The 15,692-nt window shown below is 39.3% G+C and overlaps 1 protein-coding gene across 1 annotated transcript in view; it reads right to left on the minus strand.

Annotated features, from left to right (window-relative positions):
• The window catches only part of gli3 (GLI family zinc finger 3), a 365,376-nt gene that overhangs the window by 55,918 nt on the left and 293,766 nt on the right, over window positions 1-15,692 (minus strand). The window contains exons 8-10 of the mRNA XM_052022712.1: window positions 10,736-10,952; window positions 8,628-8,741; window positions 5,150-5,290 (exon numbers count right to left, since the gene is read on the minus strand). Coding sequence (XP_051878672.1) covers window positions 5,150-5,290; window positions 8,628-8,741; window positions 10,736-10,952 — 472 coding nt within the window. The remainder of the gene's footprint in view (window positions 1-5,149; window positions 5,291-8,627; window positions 8,742-10,735; window positions 10,953-15,692) is intronic.

Genomic DNA, 15,692 nt, shown 5'->3' on the forward strand with positions numbered 1-15,692 from the left:
GAAGGGAAAGAGGAACAGACAGAGGGGTAGATTGAAGGGGATAGGATCTGAAAAGAAGGGCAAATTAATGAAAGAAAATGGTGAGATGTTGATACCTCTGTCACTAAACCAGCATGTGAAATTTTTAGTACAGGGAGTCCCCGGATTACGAACGAGTTCCGTTCTTGAGTCTGTTCGTAATTCGAGTTTGTATGTAAGTTGGAACAGTTACGTACAGTTCACATCTAGCATCAATTAGTCAAATGTTTGTCTTAGTATATAGCATATATTGTACCTAAAACATCATAAATATAATGTTATATTTATGTTGTGTTTTGAGCGTGTTTTGATCATTGTGCAAAGTAGTCCGCCCATTCGTTAGTACGAACCATTGTGTGTAACTTGATTTTTTTAAAATAATAGGCTTTACGGAGGTCGGTTCGTAAGTACGGGCGTTTGTAAGTCGGGGACTTCCTGTATTGCAGTTTCTTTGGTATCCAGCTTCTATCAAGAGCTGTCTGACTTGATGGCATGACTGAATGGAGGCTGAGGCCTCCCTACTGGAGACATTGCGAGATTAACAGTATGCTATGAATGACTGTTATAAGTGTGTTTAACATATAAAAAGCATTCACAGGAATTTCCTTAGAGGTAGTATCAAACAAAATAGACAAGAAAGGAGATATTGCAAAAAATGACCAAAAGCATGGTGTAAATGGTGCATCCTGAAGGATAAGTGAAGTGTAGAGGGGTTTAGGAAGGGAATTTTAGATTTCAGCATTCAGATATTTGAAAGTGGACCACCATTTCTGGGACTAAGGAAGAAGTGGGGTCTGCACAGAAGGCCCATGTCATAGGAAAACAGAGAAAGGAGGACAGTTAAGGCCATGAGCAAATGTGAATTTGATTATGAAATGAAAAACTTATCTTGCATACCATTCATACAGATCAATTCATTACACACTGCATTGAGGTAGTACAAGGTAAAACGATAACAGAGTGCAGAACAAATTGTTACAGTTACAGAGAAAGTGCAGTGCAGGTAGCCAATAAGGTGCAAGGTCATGATGAGGTAGATAGTGAGTTCAAGAGTCCATCTTATTATAATAGGGAACCATTCAATAGTCTTATAACAGTGGGATAGAAACTGTCCTGGTGGTACGTGTTTTCAGGCTTTAGTATCTTCTGCCCGATGGGAGGGGGAAGAAGAGAGCATATCCCGGGTGGGTGGGGTCTTTAATTCTGCTGGCTGCTTTACTGAGGCAGCAAGAAGAGTAGACAGAGTCCATGGAGGGGAAGCTGGTTTCCATGATGGCTGAATGGACTTCGTGTGAATTAGGATATGGTAAAGCAGAAACTTGTATGGGTTAAAATTTATAAAGCATGGGTGATGGAGGCTTTCCTGAAAGCACTGTTTGACATGACAGAGTCTCTGCAGGTGGCTGTAATAAGCATTATAAAGGAGTCAAAAACTCAATTTGGGTCAAAAAGGATGATGAGATTGGTGTAGTCTGAGATACTGGATGAAATATATGGAGCTGGTAATGAGATAAGATGTCTTTATTAGTCACATGTTCATCAAAACACACAGTGAAATGCATCTTTTTGCATAGTGTGTTCTGGGGGCAGCCCACAAGTATCACCACACTTCCGGTGCCAACACAGCATGCCCACAACTTCCGACCTGTATGTCTTTGGAATATGGGAGGAAACCGGAGCACCCGGAGGAAACCCACGCAGACACGGGGAGAACGTACAAACTCCTTACAGACAGTGGCCGGAAATGAACCCGGGTCGCTGGCGCTGTAAAGCGTTATGCTAACTGCTACACTACCGTGCCTGCCGTACCATGAGTGAGTGGAATTTGCAGTAGCAGCTGATGTTGATGGGTTTGGCCTTCAACATTGGTTCAATGAATATTGAATGATTGACAAGCTGTCCATAAACATAGGGCAATGAAAGGGTTGGAAGGAAAGTGGATTGAATGTTGTTAGCATACATGTGACAGAGGACCTTCCTTCGAGGTTTGGATGATGTCACCTAGTGAAAGCATTTAGAAGGGGAAGGAAGGGAAGCAGAGATCCCTGGTGCCCACAATGTGATGATATGTAAACAGGAAGCTACTGGTGAGATGATCTGGTTATATCTGGATACATACAGCTGGAGCAGACCCACTAAAATGAACAAGGGAGCAGAGTTGTTGGAAGACAATGATGGAGTCAACCATGATCAAAGCTGCAAAGAGGTCAAGAAAGGAAAATGCTCCACGGTCATTGTCACAGAAGACTTTATTCGTGGCTTCCAATTAATCATTTAAGTGCTGTGGCAGTGATGGAGAAATTTGAACATTCAAGCGTCACTTAAACATTGGAATGGATTTAGGATGTAACACACCATCTAGAACTGGAGTATTTTTTTCTTGAGTCATATCAAAAGTTCTAGCACACTTTTAGAAATGATAAAATATTAAATGAAAATGACCTTTATTTCCTTATTGGAAACATTCATGTGTTGTCTCACTAGATGCTGAAGAGGCGTTCGACAGAGTTGAATGGGAATATCTATTCATTACACTTCAAAAATTTAATTTTAGCCCTAAATTTATATCTGCGATCAAACTGATTTATTATACACCTATGGCTTCAATACTTACTAATAATCAAAGATCCCCATTGTTTAGGCTTTCTCGAGGTAATAGACAAGGTTGCCCTTTAAGTCCTTTATTATTTGATATTGCTTTGGAACCCTTGGCTATTGCACTTCGGGATTCTTCAAACATATGTGGTGTTACTCGCAGACAGAAGATTCATAAGATATCTCTTTACGCAGATGACCTGTCACTTTATATTTCTAATCCAGAGGAATCTATCCCTGCAGTACTATCACTACTAGATCAATTCAGTGTTTTTTCTGGCTATAGATTAAATCTTAGTAAGAGTGAACTTTTTCCATTAAATATGCAAACCCCAATTTATAGGCAATTACCTTTTAGATTAGTAACTATTTTATGTACTTAGGTGTTAAAATTACGAAGAAACATAAGGACTTATTTAAAGTTAATTTACTGCCTTTAATTGACCATGTTAAACAATTATTTACTAAATGGTCCCCACTGTCTTTATCATTGGTAGGCCAAATTAATGCGGTTAAGATGAATATTTTACCAAAATATTTATATTTATTTCAAGCGATTCCAACTTTTGTCCCAAAATCTTTTTTTGACACTATTGATTCTAAAATTCTTTCATATATTTGGCAGAATAAAAACCCAAGGTTAAGTAAGAAATACTTACAAAAACTAAAAAAGGATGGGGGTATGGCCCTCCCTAACTTCAGATTATACTGTTGGGCAATTAATATCAGATATTTAATTTTTTGGAATCAAGATTCAGATGTAATTCAATGTCCCAAATGGGTACATCTTGAGCATCAATCAGTACACGGATTTTCATTAGTTTCTATTTTAGGAGCCTCACACCCTTTTGCACTTACCAAATTAAGTAAACATATGATTAACCCAATAGTTAAACATACAATACGAATATGGTTTCAATTTCGTAAATTTTTTGGATTGAATAAATTTAACTTGTCAAGTCCTATTCAATCTAATTTTTTCTTTCAACCATCCAGAGTTGACTCAGTTTTTCCATATGGAAAAGGAAGGGAACAGTATGTTTTCGGGATCTATTCATTGATAACTGTTTTCCATCTTTTGAACAATTGTCTAATAAATACAATTTGTCTAGATCACACTTATTTCGATATTTGCAGATTAGAAATTTTTTAAAAGCTACTATACCCTCTTTTCCGACACCATAAAAAACTGAAATTATGGAAAAAATTTTAGGTCTTAATCCTTATCAGAAGGGCTTGATAGCAATAATCTATGATTTAATTATGAAAATACGTCCAAAATCACTGGACAAAATTAAGAATGAATGGGAAAGTGAACTCCAGACACCTCTACCTACAGAGACTTGGAAGAAAATTCTTCATTTAGTTAATACATCTTCAATGTGTGCCAGACACTCGTTGATACAGTTTAAGGTAGTGCACAGGACCCATATGTCAAAAGATAAGCTAGCCTGTTTTTATCACCATATAAATCCTATATGTGACAGATGTAAATCGAATGTGGCTTCTCTGACACATATGTTTTGGTTCTGTCCTCTTTTGGAAAAATATTGGAAAGACATTTTTAACATTATCTCAACTTTATTGAATATTGATTTACAACCTCACCCTATCACTGCAATTTTTGGACTACCAACGATAGAGTCTCGCCATTTATCTGCTTCTGCTTACCATATGAATGCCTTTGTCACATTAATGGCCAAACGATCCATCTTGCTTAAATGGAAGGATCTAATAGCCCTTACTACTTTTCAATGGTTTTCTCAAACTATATCATGTTTAAACTTGGAAAAAAATTAGGACTGGTACTGTTGATCCTTCGCTTAAATTTGAAGACATTTGGAGTCCATTTATTCAATACTTTCATAAGATGTAGATCCCTTTTCAATAACTTTTCAATTTAAAGGAACGGAGTTGACGACATAATATTGCTCTGTTTTCATTGAGAAATTTCAGTCCAGTTTTTTGTTGTTGTGTTTTTTTTTTGAAATTTTCTTTTTAGTTTGGTTTGTTATATTATTTACATTTTTTATTGATTTGGGGATTCTTTTTTTTTCTTTTATATACACAATAAATCTTTTTCTTTCTTTTCTTTTATATTATATTCATCTACTAAGAGATCGTGAGATCTAAAGTTTTTTTTATACTTCATTTTTTATGATTATCTATGTCATGATTGTTCTCTTGATCTCTTTGTATTACATGTACAATCATCGATGTTATATATTAATCTGTATTAATTTGGAAACTAATAAAAAGATTGAAAAAAAAGAAAAAAGGAAACATTCACACTTTCACTTGCATAATCCAAAACACAAGCATCTTTTTATTTGACGCATTTGATAGAGGCTTCCTTTTGACTTCAGATGTCTTAAGTGGTCAAGTTTTGTGGCCATTTAGTTCCCTGGAATAAATAATATGCTCCCTATTTCACAGTGTTCCAAGCTAGGAAATATAATACTCTGAAGTTAAAAAAAATCTGACCTTCAGAAATTCTGGTAGAGAATCAGAGCAGTCCCTGGCTTCAATTACTTACATGGACTAACTGCTCCTGTGTGTCAAATTCTCTTGAGCATCCTTCCCAGTGGCAGTTTGTTTCATAAATCACTTCCGGCTCCTGCTTGCTTTCATCTTTATCTACCTCCTCTTTGACCAGTGTCATTCCTTCCGGCTGTTCCTGTGATAGAGAAATCCAGGTTTGAATCCACTATTGCTTGAATTGTTATACCATTGTAGACTCCTGCATTTAGCTCACACAGGGGGCTGTGGCTTGCACTATACCAAGATGGCTTTCGGATAAGTTCTCTAAGCAACGTTGAGGTTCAGCAGTAGGATTCATAGCTGGGTCAGAAAGTTGGGGTGTGAAACTCCACTCAAGAGCACTGAGCAAATAATACAGCTTAACATTTCAGTATCACCAATGAGGGAATACTGCAATGTCAGTGTAGTAACTTTTCAAATAAGTTGTCAAACTGAAGCCCATCAGACCTTTCATTTGGGCACAGAAGATCCTATGATACAATCTGAAGTGCAGGGGTGTCCTCTCTCATGGGATCCATGGAGACTTGGTGGACTGGATTATAGATTGGTTTGGCCATAGAAGACAGAGGGTAGAGGTGGAGGTGTGTCATTCTGCCTGGGATTGGCACTACAACCTCTGTTGTTTATGGTATATATAGTGTGTGTGTGTGTGTGTATATATATATATATATATATATATATATATATTATATATATATATATATATAAATAAATTATATATATATATAAATAAATTATATATATATATATATATATATATATATATATATATATATATATATATATATATATATATATATATATATATATAAATAAATAAATTACATATATATATATATATATATATAACTGATTTGGATGAAAATGTAGATGGGCTGATTAGTAGGTTTGTAGACAACATAAAAATTGGCAGAGTTGTGGATAATGAGGAAGGTTGTCAAAGGATACAACAGGATATAGATCAGTTGGAAATATGGGTGAAGAAATGGCAGATGGAGCTTAACCTGGACAAGTGTGAGGTGCTGCACTTTGGGAGGTCAAATGTAAGAGGAAAATATACAGTCAATGGCAGGACTCTGAGGAACATTAAGGTACAGAGGGATCTTGGGGTGCATGTCCATAGTTTACTGAAAGTGGCAACACAAGTAGATAGGATAGTAAAGAAGGTGTATGGCATGCTTGGTCGAGGCACTGAGTATAAAAGTTGGCAAGTCATGTTGCAGCTCTGTAAAACTTTGATAAGGCCACATTTGGGGTTGCAGTACTGGTCGTCACATTACAGTAAGAAATATGGAGACTTTGGAGACGTGAAGAGCTTCACCAGGATGTTGCCTGGATTAGAGAGTATTAGCTATAAGGGGAGTTTGGACAAACTTGGATTGTCTTCTCTGGAGCGCCAGAGGCTGAGGAGCGACTTGATGAAAGAGAGTGGTAGGTGGCTGGAACGCACTGCCAGGGGAGGTGGTGAAAGCAAATATGTTGGCAGCATGTAGCGCATTTAGACAGGCACATGAACAGGCAGGGGATGGAGGAATATAGACCATGTGCAGGTGGATGGGATTAAATAGGCATCATGGTCAGTACAGACATCACAGGCTGAAGGTCCTGTTGCTGTGCAGTGCTATTCTATCTCCTATGTTCTAATAACGTCATTAACTGTTATGTACTTTGGGATCTGCCACAGCAAAGAAATGTTCCATATTACCCAAAGTTTGTTTTCAAGAACAACTAATCACATTTTAATTGATCCAAAATTTTGAAACTCACAATGATAAAATCTCTTTGCCCTTTTTCTCTTTGTGTATGGAAACATAACAACGGGTAAAATTTAAACCTCAAGATGCCGATCAATGGCTTCACTGTGGAAGCTACTAAATTCACATTGATTTCAATACAGTTTCCACCACAGATGACTACTTCACAGCATCTGGCTCACAACAACAGGCAAGCTGAATATCTATCCTTGTACCTCAGCACAAATCTGCTAAATGCTACTAGTTTAGTTTAGTGCTCTGTGCTCCAAATGCAATTTTCACTCTCTTGCCCTACTATATAACATGTACCCACATTGCCTTAGGCAGTTTTTTCCCTTCTAATGCTACAACTGCGTTTCATGGCTGGGGGCTTGTAGGAGCTGAAAGATTTGCTTGAGGACAGTTTCCTGTTTATTTACGCAAGGGTATAAGATCAGTGAGCAAAGTATTGCGAAAGTTAAAACTTCTTCACTTTTCAGACGTGAAAGCAGGTGAAAAAGATAAAGTCATTCAAATTATTGAAATAAAAAAATCACATATTCACTGCTACAAAACATCATAAACTCCAGATGACTCCACAGAGTTGATTAATGTGTAGCTGTAGGTAACAGCTGATGCACCTACATAACTGGGAACAATTATTTTTTTTGATAAAGACATCAAAGGAGGCAGTTTACAGAATCAGCCAAAATTTCTAAACATGAGCAAGCTATTCTAAAAATAAGAATGTGTCCATCTAATTAGGGAGCTAATGGTTGTCCATTTTTAAGCTCCAAACACACCATTGAAGAAAAGTCATTTCCAAAGATTTCTAAATGGGCAAATGTACAATTAATAGACGTAGGCAGTAACATTTGTTTTTAACATTACTTGGTAGTACCAATTTTAAATCACAGCCCACTCATAATTACAGTTGAAAGATGCTGGTTACTGCAGAACCAGGCTCGGGACAGAAATTATACAGCATGATATATAACTTGCTGAAATAAGTTATGCTGTCAGTTCCACCTTGCTCAGAGTATTGTGCCTCAGCTGTTACATTTTAATCTTATATGAGAATAAACAAGAATGTTTGCACTCTTACTGTATTAATGATATTCCACATCATGATTAAGATAGTCACAATGGGTGCCATGGACCTTATGTGGGATTCTTTAAAAGATAGCTTGGAACCAGAGCGGTTTAAGCTGTCAGGTATGAAGGGCAGGTAGGGCACAGGCAAGCAGGGACCTCAAGACTATCTGCCAGTGATGCTCACACACCAACTAGGTCTGGGGCTCTTGAGAGTCAGACCAACCACCTGAATTCCAAAATTCAATGAAATTTTCCTAGCAGTGCTTTTGGAGGATCCAAGGCAATAACATTACTGCTCTTCTATACTGATTGGAAACAGTGACTTAAATATTTGCATGAGTGACTGTTCTAGTTTTGTTACAAAGGTACACTTGAATTGCAAATTCATATCTGATTAAAGGCAAAGGTGATTTACACTGAATGTGGCATGATCACCACAACATATCCAAGGCACCTTTCGAAGCTGTACTACAAATTTAAATACTATATTTAATCACCTTCATATTAAAAGGAAAGCAAACAACATGAAGGACAAAACAGTTTCTGTAATTGGTCCCTGAGCACTCTGGTGAAAGGAGCATGTATTATCGAATGCATCTGGTACAAGGAGGATTGGGGGGCTGATTAATGAAGTCATAGTTGTACCTGCTCACTCCCACCACCTGGGCTCGGCAGTTCTTCATCAGCTTTAATCCGTGAGCGCTTATTTTGCATTGGGTCGCCAGTGCTGCTCACTGCAGACTCACTAGTTGGCTTACTCTAGCAAGATGAAAGAAACTTGAAACATGATTGAATATAACACAAGTTGGATATCAATAACCATAATGTCCAGAACGACAATATCAAAGCAAATTATTCAAATGTTAACAGAACCTAGTAGTCAATGCATTCTACAATCATAAGATAAGATTTCTTTATTAGTCACATGTACATCGAAACACACAGTGTAGAGTGTTCTGGGGGCAGCCCGCAAGTGTCGCCATGCTTCCGCTGCCGACATAGCATGCCCACAACTTCCTAACCCATATATCCTTGGAAGGTGGGAGGAAACCAGAGCACCTGGAGGAAAGCCACGCAGACATGGGGAGAACGTACAAACTCCTTACAGATAGCGGCCAGGATCACTGGCGCTGTAAATGTGTTATGCTAACTGCTACATACCGTGCCGCACAGGGGACTCTTGATTAATCAGCAGGTGATTTACCAGCTTGCAGGTTAACTGTGTGGTGCTCCAAAGGTGTGAAAGCCCCCTCCAGAGAACCTCTGAGTAATACAGTAAGAGTACAGTGGGAGTACATCAACCACAATAAGAATAGAATAAGTGCATACATAGTACATAATAGTCCACAGAATAATACTACAGTTCCAATATCATTACAGTACATTAACTATAGTAAAAGTGAAATATAACAACAACAGTTACAGTACAATAAGGCTACATTAACTGCAGTAAGAGTAGAGTCATGGTGCATTAAGAGGTTGCAGTTTAAGAACCGCGACAGTTGTATAGGGTGTTGATGAGGACACACCTGGAATACTCTGCACAGTTTTGGTCCCTCACCTAATAAAAAGAGATAGTAGCATTGGAAGCAGCGCAAAGGAGGTTCACCAAATTAACTCCTGGGATAAGATGGTTGTTCTATCAAGAGAGACTAGACAGTCTGGGTCTGCATTCCTTAGAATTTAGAAGAACGAGGGATGACTTTATTCAAACATACAAGATCCTAAAGGGCTTGACAGGGTAGATGTTGAGATGTTCTCCCTAGTGGGAGAGTCACAAACAAGGGCACATAGTTGCAAAATAAGGGGCCAGTCATTTAAAATTGAAATGACAGGAATTTCTTCTCTCAGAGGGTGGTGGATCTCTGGAATTCCCTGCAGTGGAGGCCAGGTCGGTAGAGATACTTCAGGTGGAGAAAGATAAATGTTTGAAAGACTGAGAAATTGAAGGTTATGAGCAAGTGGCACAGAAGAGTTGAGGCCAGCATAGATCGACAGGACAAGCCTGACGCTCAAGGTGGTCTACTCCTGCTACTACTTTCTTGTGTTCCATTAAGCACAGCTAAAGTTAAAAACCGATTAAACCTTGTAATTTCACTGAAGCTTATGAACAGCAGTACTGCATCCTCGGGAGTTATACAGTGCCATAAATATGCCTGCAAAACCCTGCAAATGGGAAGGTGTAGATTTGACCACTGAAAAGAAGCAGAGTGCTTGAGAAGTGAGAAAAAAAGGTACCTTTGCAAAACAATACTCAAATAACATAAAGAATAAAGTAAACACTATGCAAAACATTTATTGCCCTTTTCTGTGCATTAATGTGTTTCACATTATCCTTTGAATTGTCCATGGTTCTGCATTATTCATTAAGGTGCTCTCCTTAAGGGGCAGGCACGGTAGCCTAGCGGTTAGCATAACGCTATTACAGTGCCAGCGACCCGGGTTCAATTCCGGCCACTGTCTGTAAGGAGTTTGTATGTTCTCTCTGTGTCTGTGTGGGTTTCCTCTGGATGCTCCGGTTTCCTCCCACATTCCAAAGACGTATGGGTTAGGAAAGTTGTGGGCATGCTATGTTGGCGCTGGAAGCATGGCGACACTTGCGGGCTGCCCCCCAGAACACTCTGTGCAAAAAGATGCATTTCACTGTGTGTTTCGATGTACATGTGACTAATAAAGATATCCTTGAAGATTTCCAGTACAGTTCTATTACCATCCTTCTAACTGATTTTACTTTTTGTTCTGTTATCTCTTACCTGAGCAGATTCAGAAGGGCAGGAGGTAATCTGTGCAGGGGCTAGTACAGTGGGCAGGCCTGGCACATGGCGCTGCGGAGCAAACGTTGGAGCAGGGTGGATGAGAGGAGGACTGTGGCCAAAGGCAGAACCCAGAGTTTGCTGACGGCTCATTATCTGGTGGTGCATTTGTTGAATGGCAACTGGTGTGGCAGGATAAGGAAAGCTGAGGGCAGGACTAGGTAAAAGCAAGGCACAGAAGAGGATTACCAGATTGGCATGGTGGATGAACAATGAAACATTTCCCTTTGTATATTTAAATATCTCTGACGTTCTTAAAATACATATAAAAGAATTAACATACAATTTACAATGGAATTTCAATTTGCAAGGATTATTAAACCAAACAAGTTAGCACAAAATCATCCAATTTTACATTAGAAATGCTACTCTTTGTACCAAAAGAAGTCCAGTGATTTCAACTGAGCAACCTTAAAATTATGTCAAAGTGGGAATTGTATGCTATAAATAGGTAATCAGATCACTTGACTTAAGCAGCTTGGAATTAAGTGGAGGCAGCCATCACAGACTGAGCATTGATAAAAGAGGCTGTGGGTGCTGGCATCTGGAACAACAAACAGAATGCTGAAAGAACTCAGTAAGTCAAGCAGCAGCTGTGGAGGCAAAAGCTGTAAGTTGACATTTTAAGTTGAGATCCTGCATCAGAACGGAGAGGGGACAGGAAACAAGACAAAGGTCACAAGACAAAGGAGCAGAAGTAGGCCATTCGGCCCATCGAGTCTGCTCCGCCACACTGCCAGTACACAGAGTACGAACGGGGACGAGATAGCGGCTAGGAGGTGACAGGTGGAACCAGATGGGGAGGGGATGATAGACAGATGGAACACGGTGGGGGAAGGTAGGTGGGGCTGAAGCTGGTAGGTGATAGGTGGAACAAGATGGGGAGGAGATGATGGGCAGATTGAATCAGGTAGGGGGATGGGATGGTAGAGGTGAACAAAAGGGGAAGAAAACACGATGGACAGGTGAGTGTGTGTGGGAGGTGAGCACAAGGGGTGTAGGTTATCTGAAATTGGGAAATTCAAAATTCATACCATTGGGAGCTAGTCAAGCAGATTATGAGATGTTGTTCTTCCAATCTGCATCTGGCCTCTCTGTAGCAATGGAGAAGGCCAAGGACAGACAGGGTCTGTGTGTGAGTGGGAAGGAGAGTTAAAATTACATGCAACTGGATGCTCAAGGTGACTGTAATGAACAGGGCACAGGTGTTCCACAAAACAGTTGCTTAGTCTACACTTGGTTTCACCAATGTAGAGAAAACGGAATGTTATCTAATAAGAACTTTGAAAAACTCCACATGTAATAAACACCATTAAAAATATTATTGATTGCAAACAAGAGCAGTTAAATGTTCTCTCACTATTTTTACTCCACCATTAATGTTTTACTTCAGAGACATAAGCTTAAAATTTAGGCTGATTTTTCACTGCATGCTGTAGTGCTGTAGTTGCTATCCCTTGCATGAGATCTTAAATCAAAGTACACTCTACTCTGCGGTGAATGCATAAGATTCCACAGAACTTTGAGGACAAACAAGGGAACTATCCGCAGTTCATACGTGTTCATCAAGAATAAGGCAAAATATTAATCCAAATTAATTTATAATATTTTTATTTAGATTCTTCATTATCACTGCAAGCAGATGTATCTTCTCCTCCAAACTCAACACAGACAGCCCTACTGTATACACAAGAACACATGCATTCACACATGTGCACACACTCACAAACTAACTGTGCAGTCGTGGGCAGTCCTCTTGGTGAGCTACGGTATGACCAGGAACGAGAGAAGAGGTGGGATTTTTTTGCCAGGTGCAATGGGAATTGGAGATCAGGAAGTTGGCTAGGATGAATCACAAGGTTGGGGGTGAAAATTGAGGAATTCTGAAGGATTACGGGACGTGGGTCCAGCCTGGACATTAGAGTGTACTGAGATTTAATGTAGAGAACAGAATCCAAGGATATAGGAAGCATTTTACTTAGCTTTCGGTCCACTGCATCAGTGCCAGTGAAGAAACCAAATCCACCCTGGAGTGCTCAACAATGGATGCCCACAAGACATAGAGTCAAAGAACAATACAGCACAGAAACAGGCCCTTCAGCCCATCTAGTCCATGCCAGCCTGGTCTTCTACCTCGTCCCACCTACCTCCACCCAGACCATATCCCTCCAAACCCCTCCCATCCATGTACCTATCCAAACTCACATTGAACCCACATCCACCACTTCCGCTGGCAGCTCGTTCCACACTCGCACCACCCTCTGAGTGAAGTAGTTCCCCCTCAGATTCCCCTTAAGTATTTCACCTTTCACCCTAAACCTATGACCTCTAGTTCTAGTCTCACCCAACCTGAGGGGAAAAACCTCCACACATTCACCCTATCTATACCCCTCATAATTTTGTATAGCTCTATAAGATCTCCCCTCATTCTCCAGTGCTCCAGGGAATAAAGTCCAAACCTATTCAACCTTTCCCTATAACTCAAGTCCTCAAGTCCCGGCAATGTCCGTGTAAATTTTCTCTGCGCTCTTTCAAGCTTATTGATATCTTTCCTGTAGGTAGGTGACCAGAACTGCACACAATACTCTAAACTCAGCCTCACCAACATCTTATATAACTTCAACATAACATCCCAACTCCTGTACTCAGTGCCCTGACTTATGAAGTCCAATGTGCCAAAAGCTCTCTTTACGACCCTATCTACCTGTGACGCCACTTTTAATGAATTATGGATCTGTATTCCCAGGTCCCTTTGTTCTGCCGCACACCTCAGTGCCCTCCCATTCACTGTGTAAATCTTACCCTGGTTTGTCCTCCCAAAGGGCATCACCTCACACTTGTCTGCATTAAATTCCATCTGACATTTTTCAGCCCATTGTCCCAGCTGGTCCAGATCACACTGCAAGCGTTGATAGCCTTCCTCGCTGTCCACTACGCCCCCAATCTTGGTGTCATCTGTGAATTTGCTGATCCAGTTTACCACATTATCATCTAAATCATTCAGGACCAAGTTCCCTGCAATACCTCAAATCCACTGCCAGGCAAAAGGCACCATTTCACCCAATCTTGACACAGAAATTAGGTTAGTGTGGGGTCAGATTTTCCAAGCAACTGAAAATATGGTTATCATTTTTCAATCATGAAAATGAAGTGATTTTCAATTGCGTTGTGCTGAGAAAAAGCATTATGAAATTGAATTTCCAGTTGTAACACAGAAGATAGAGTGCAGCAAGCTCCCTAAAGCACGAGTGTGTATTGGGGAACTTGCTGCATTATGTTCCCTACATTACAAATGTGGCAACATTCCAAACATATTTTATTTGCTGAATAGACCTTTGAGACATCAGAGTTTGTAATATATTTTATGAATACAGGGAAGAGAATTGTTCACAGAGGCAGAATTGTGATGAATAACTAAAAAGTTCACCAGAAAGAAACATGGCTAACATATTAAATAACCTCAAAAAGTACCTATTCTCCCCTTATCACCACCCTAGGTTCCCTCCTCCCATCTGCAATCCCAACAAATCCAACTTTAAGTATTCCCATTACCAATGTATTCATTGGCTGGAGTACACTGGCCTTTGTCAGTATGTTATTTTTGAGGGGAGCGAGCAATACGGCCAAGTTGTGAACATTCTAGACACACATACACACAGCCCCCTGGCAATGTTCACTAGACAGCATTCAATTGCAAGATCAGAGCTCTCCTCTTAGTTATGCTGGGAAAGACTTCTACAACACCTCCGCTGCTACCTCAGCTGAAATCAGGGAACATCCCCAGGTGTAAGCAAACTTAAAAATGCAATGGTTTGTAGTGCAGCATATCAATGAATGCACTCAATGGGCCATTGAGTCAACTATGAAAACATGTGGTTTCAATTTATAATAACACAACGTGAATGGACTTTAATAACTATTCTTCTAACCTAGTTCTGTGATGAGATAGCAGCAACTGAACCATTAAGGTTCAGATGGATAGAGAACTATGCTATAGAGGGAGATAAAAAGTAATCTGGAAACATTCAGCAGGTCATATATGCATCAGTAGAGAGAAAAATAGTTAACATTTCAAGTTAATAACCTCTCATCAGAACTGGGAAATCTTATAAATAATTAAAACAAGTTTTAAGTTGCATAGGAGGGAGGAACAAAAGGAAATGTGGTCTCTGAATTACAATTTTTTTCTGCTTGAAATTTTACCTGACTGTACTTAACATTGGGAACAGAGGACTTGTTGGAATATCTCATTCTGATCAACTGTTCCGAGGACAGAATTAATTCTGGCTACCACTCTGGAAGGCACCTCATAAGCTGCTCACAAAATTTTGAACAAAATTCAGCCGCCCCAATTTAACCCACGTGGGTATGTGTGGATTGCAGCAATCAAATCTCAATTAAAAGCTGAAATTTCATGATGAGGTCATGGAAATTAACTATCAAAAGAGCAACAAAATTAAACCTTTCCATTAAAAAATATTGCCAAGGTTACCCAACATTTACTATAGGCTAATTAGCATATTTGTCAAACTCCATTCTACCAAAATTTAGCAACTGCAGGGCAAAAAGCAGTTGATTTAATGTCAGTGAAGTACACTATTGCACATATATTCATATTTCATTTTCCATTTAATGTGGCACATTTCAATGCTGGCATGAACTAAGTCTTTCCATATGTCTCTAGATCTTATTACAAAGAGAGAAAAAAAATCAATCATTTAAATCTGTTGTGAGCTTCATGTTGTCATATCACTCATTCACTTGTGAAGACAGAAAGCTCAAACCATACAGAGTGTCACCTACAGAATTTCCATCAGACTTGTTTAGTTAACGGAATTGATGGATTAACCTCTCCACTGTGAAACTGCCTAAATTGGTGATCAATGAGTTTCAATGA

This window comes from Pristis pectinata, chromosome 9 (assembly GCF_009764475.1).
Source record: "Pristis pectinata isolate sPriPec2 chromosome 9, sPriPec2.1.pri, whole genome shotgun sequence".
Lineage (NCBI taxonomy): Eukaryota > Metazoa > Chordata > Chondrichthyes > Rhinopristiformes > Pristidae > Pristis > Pristis pectinata.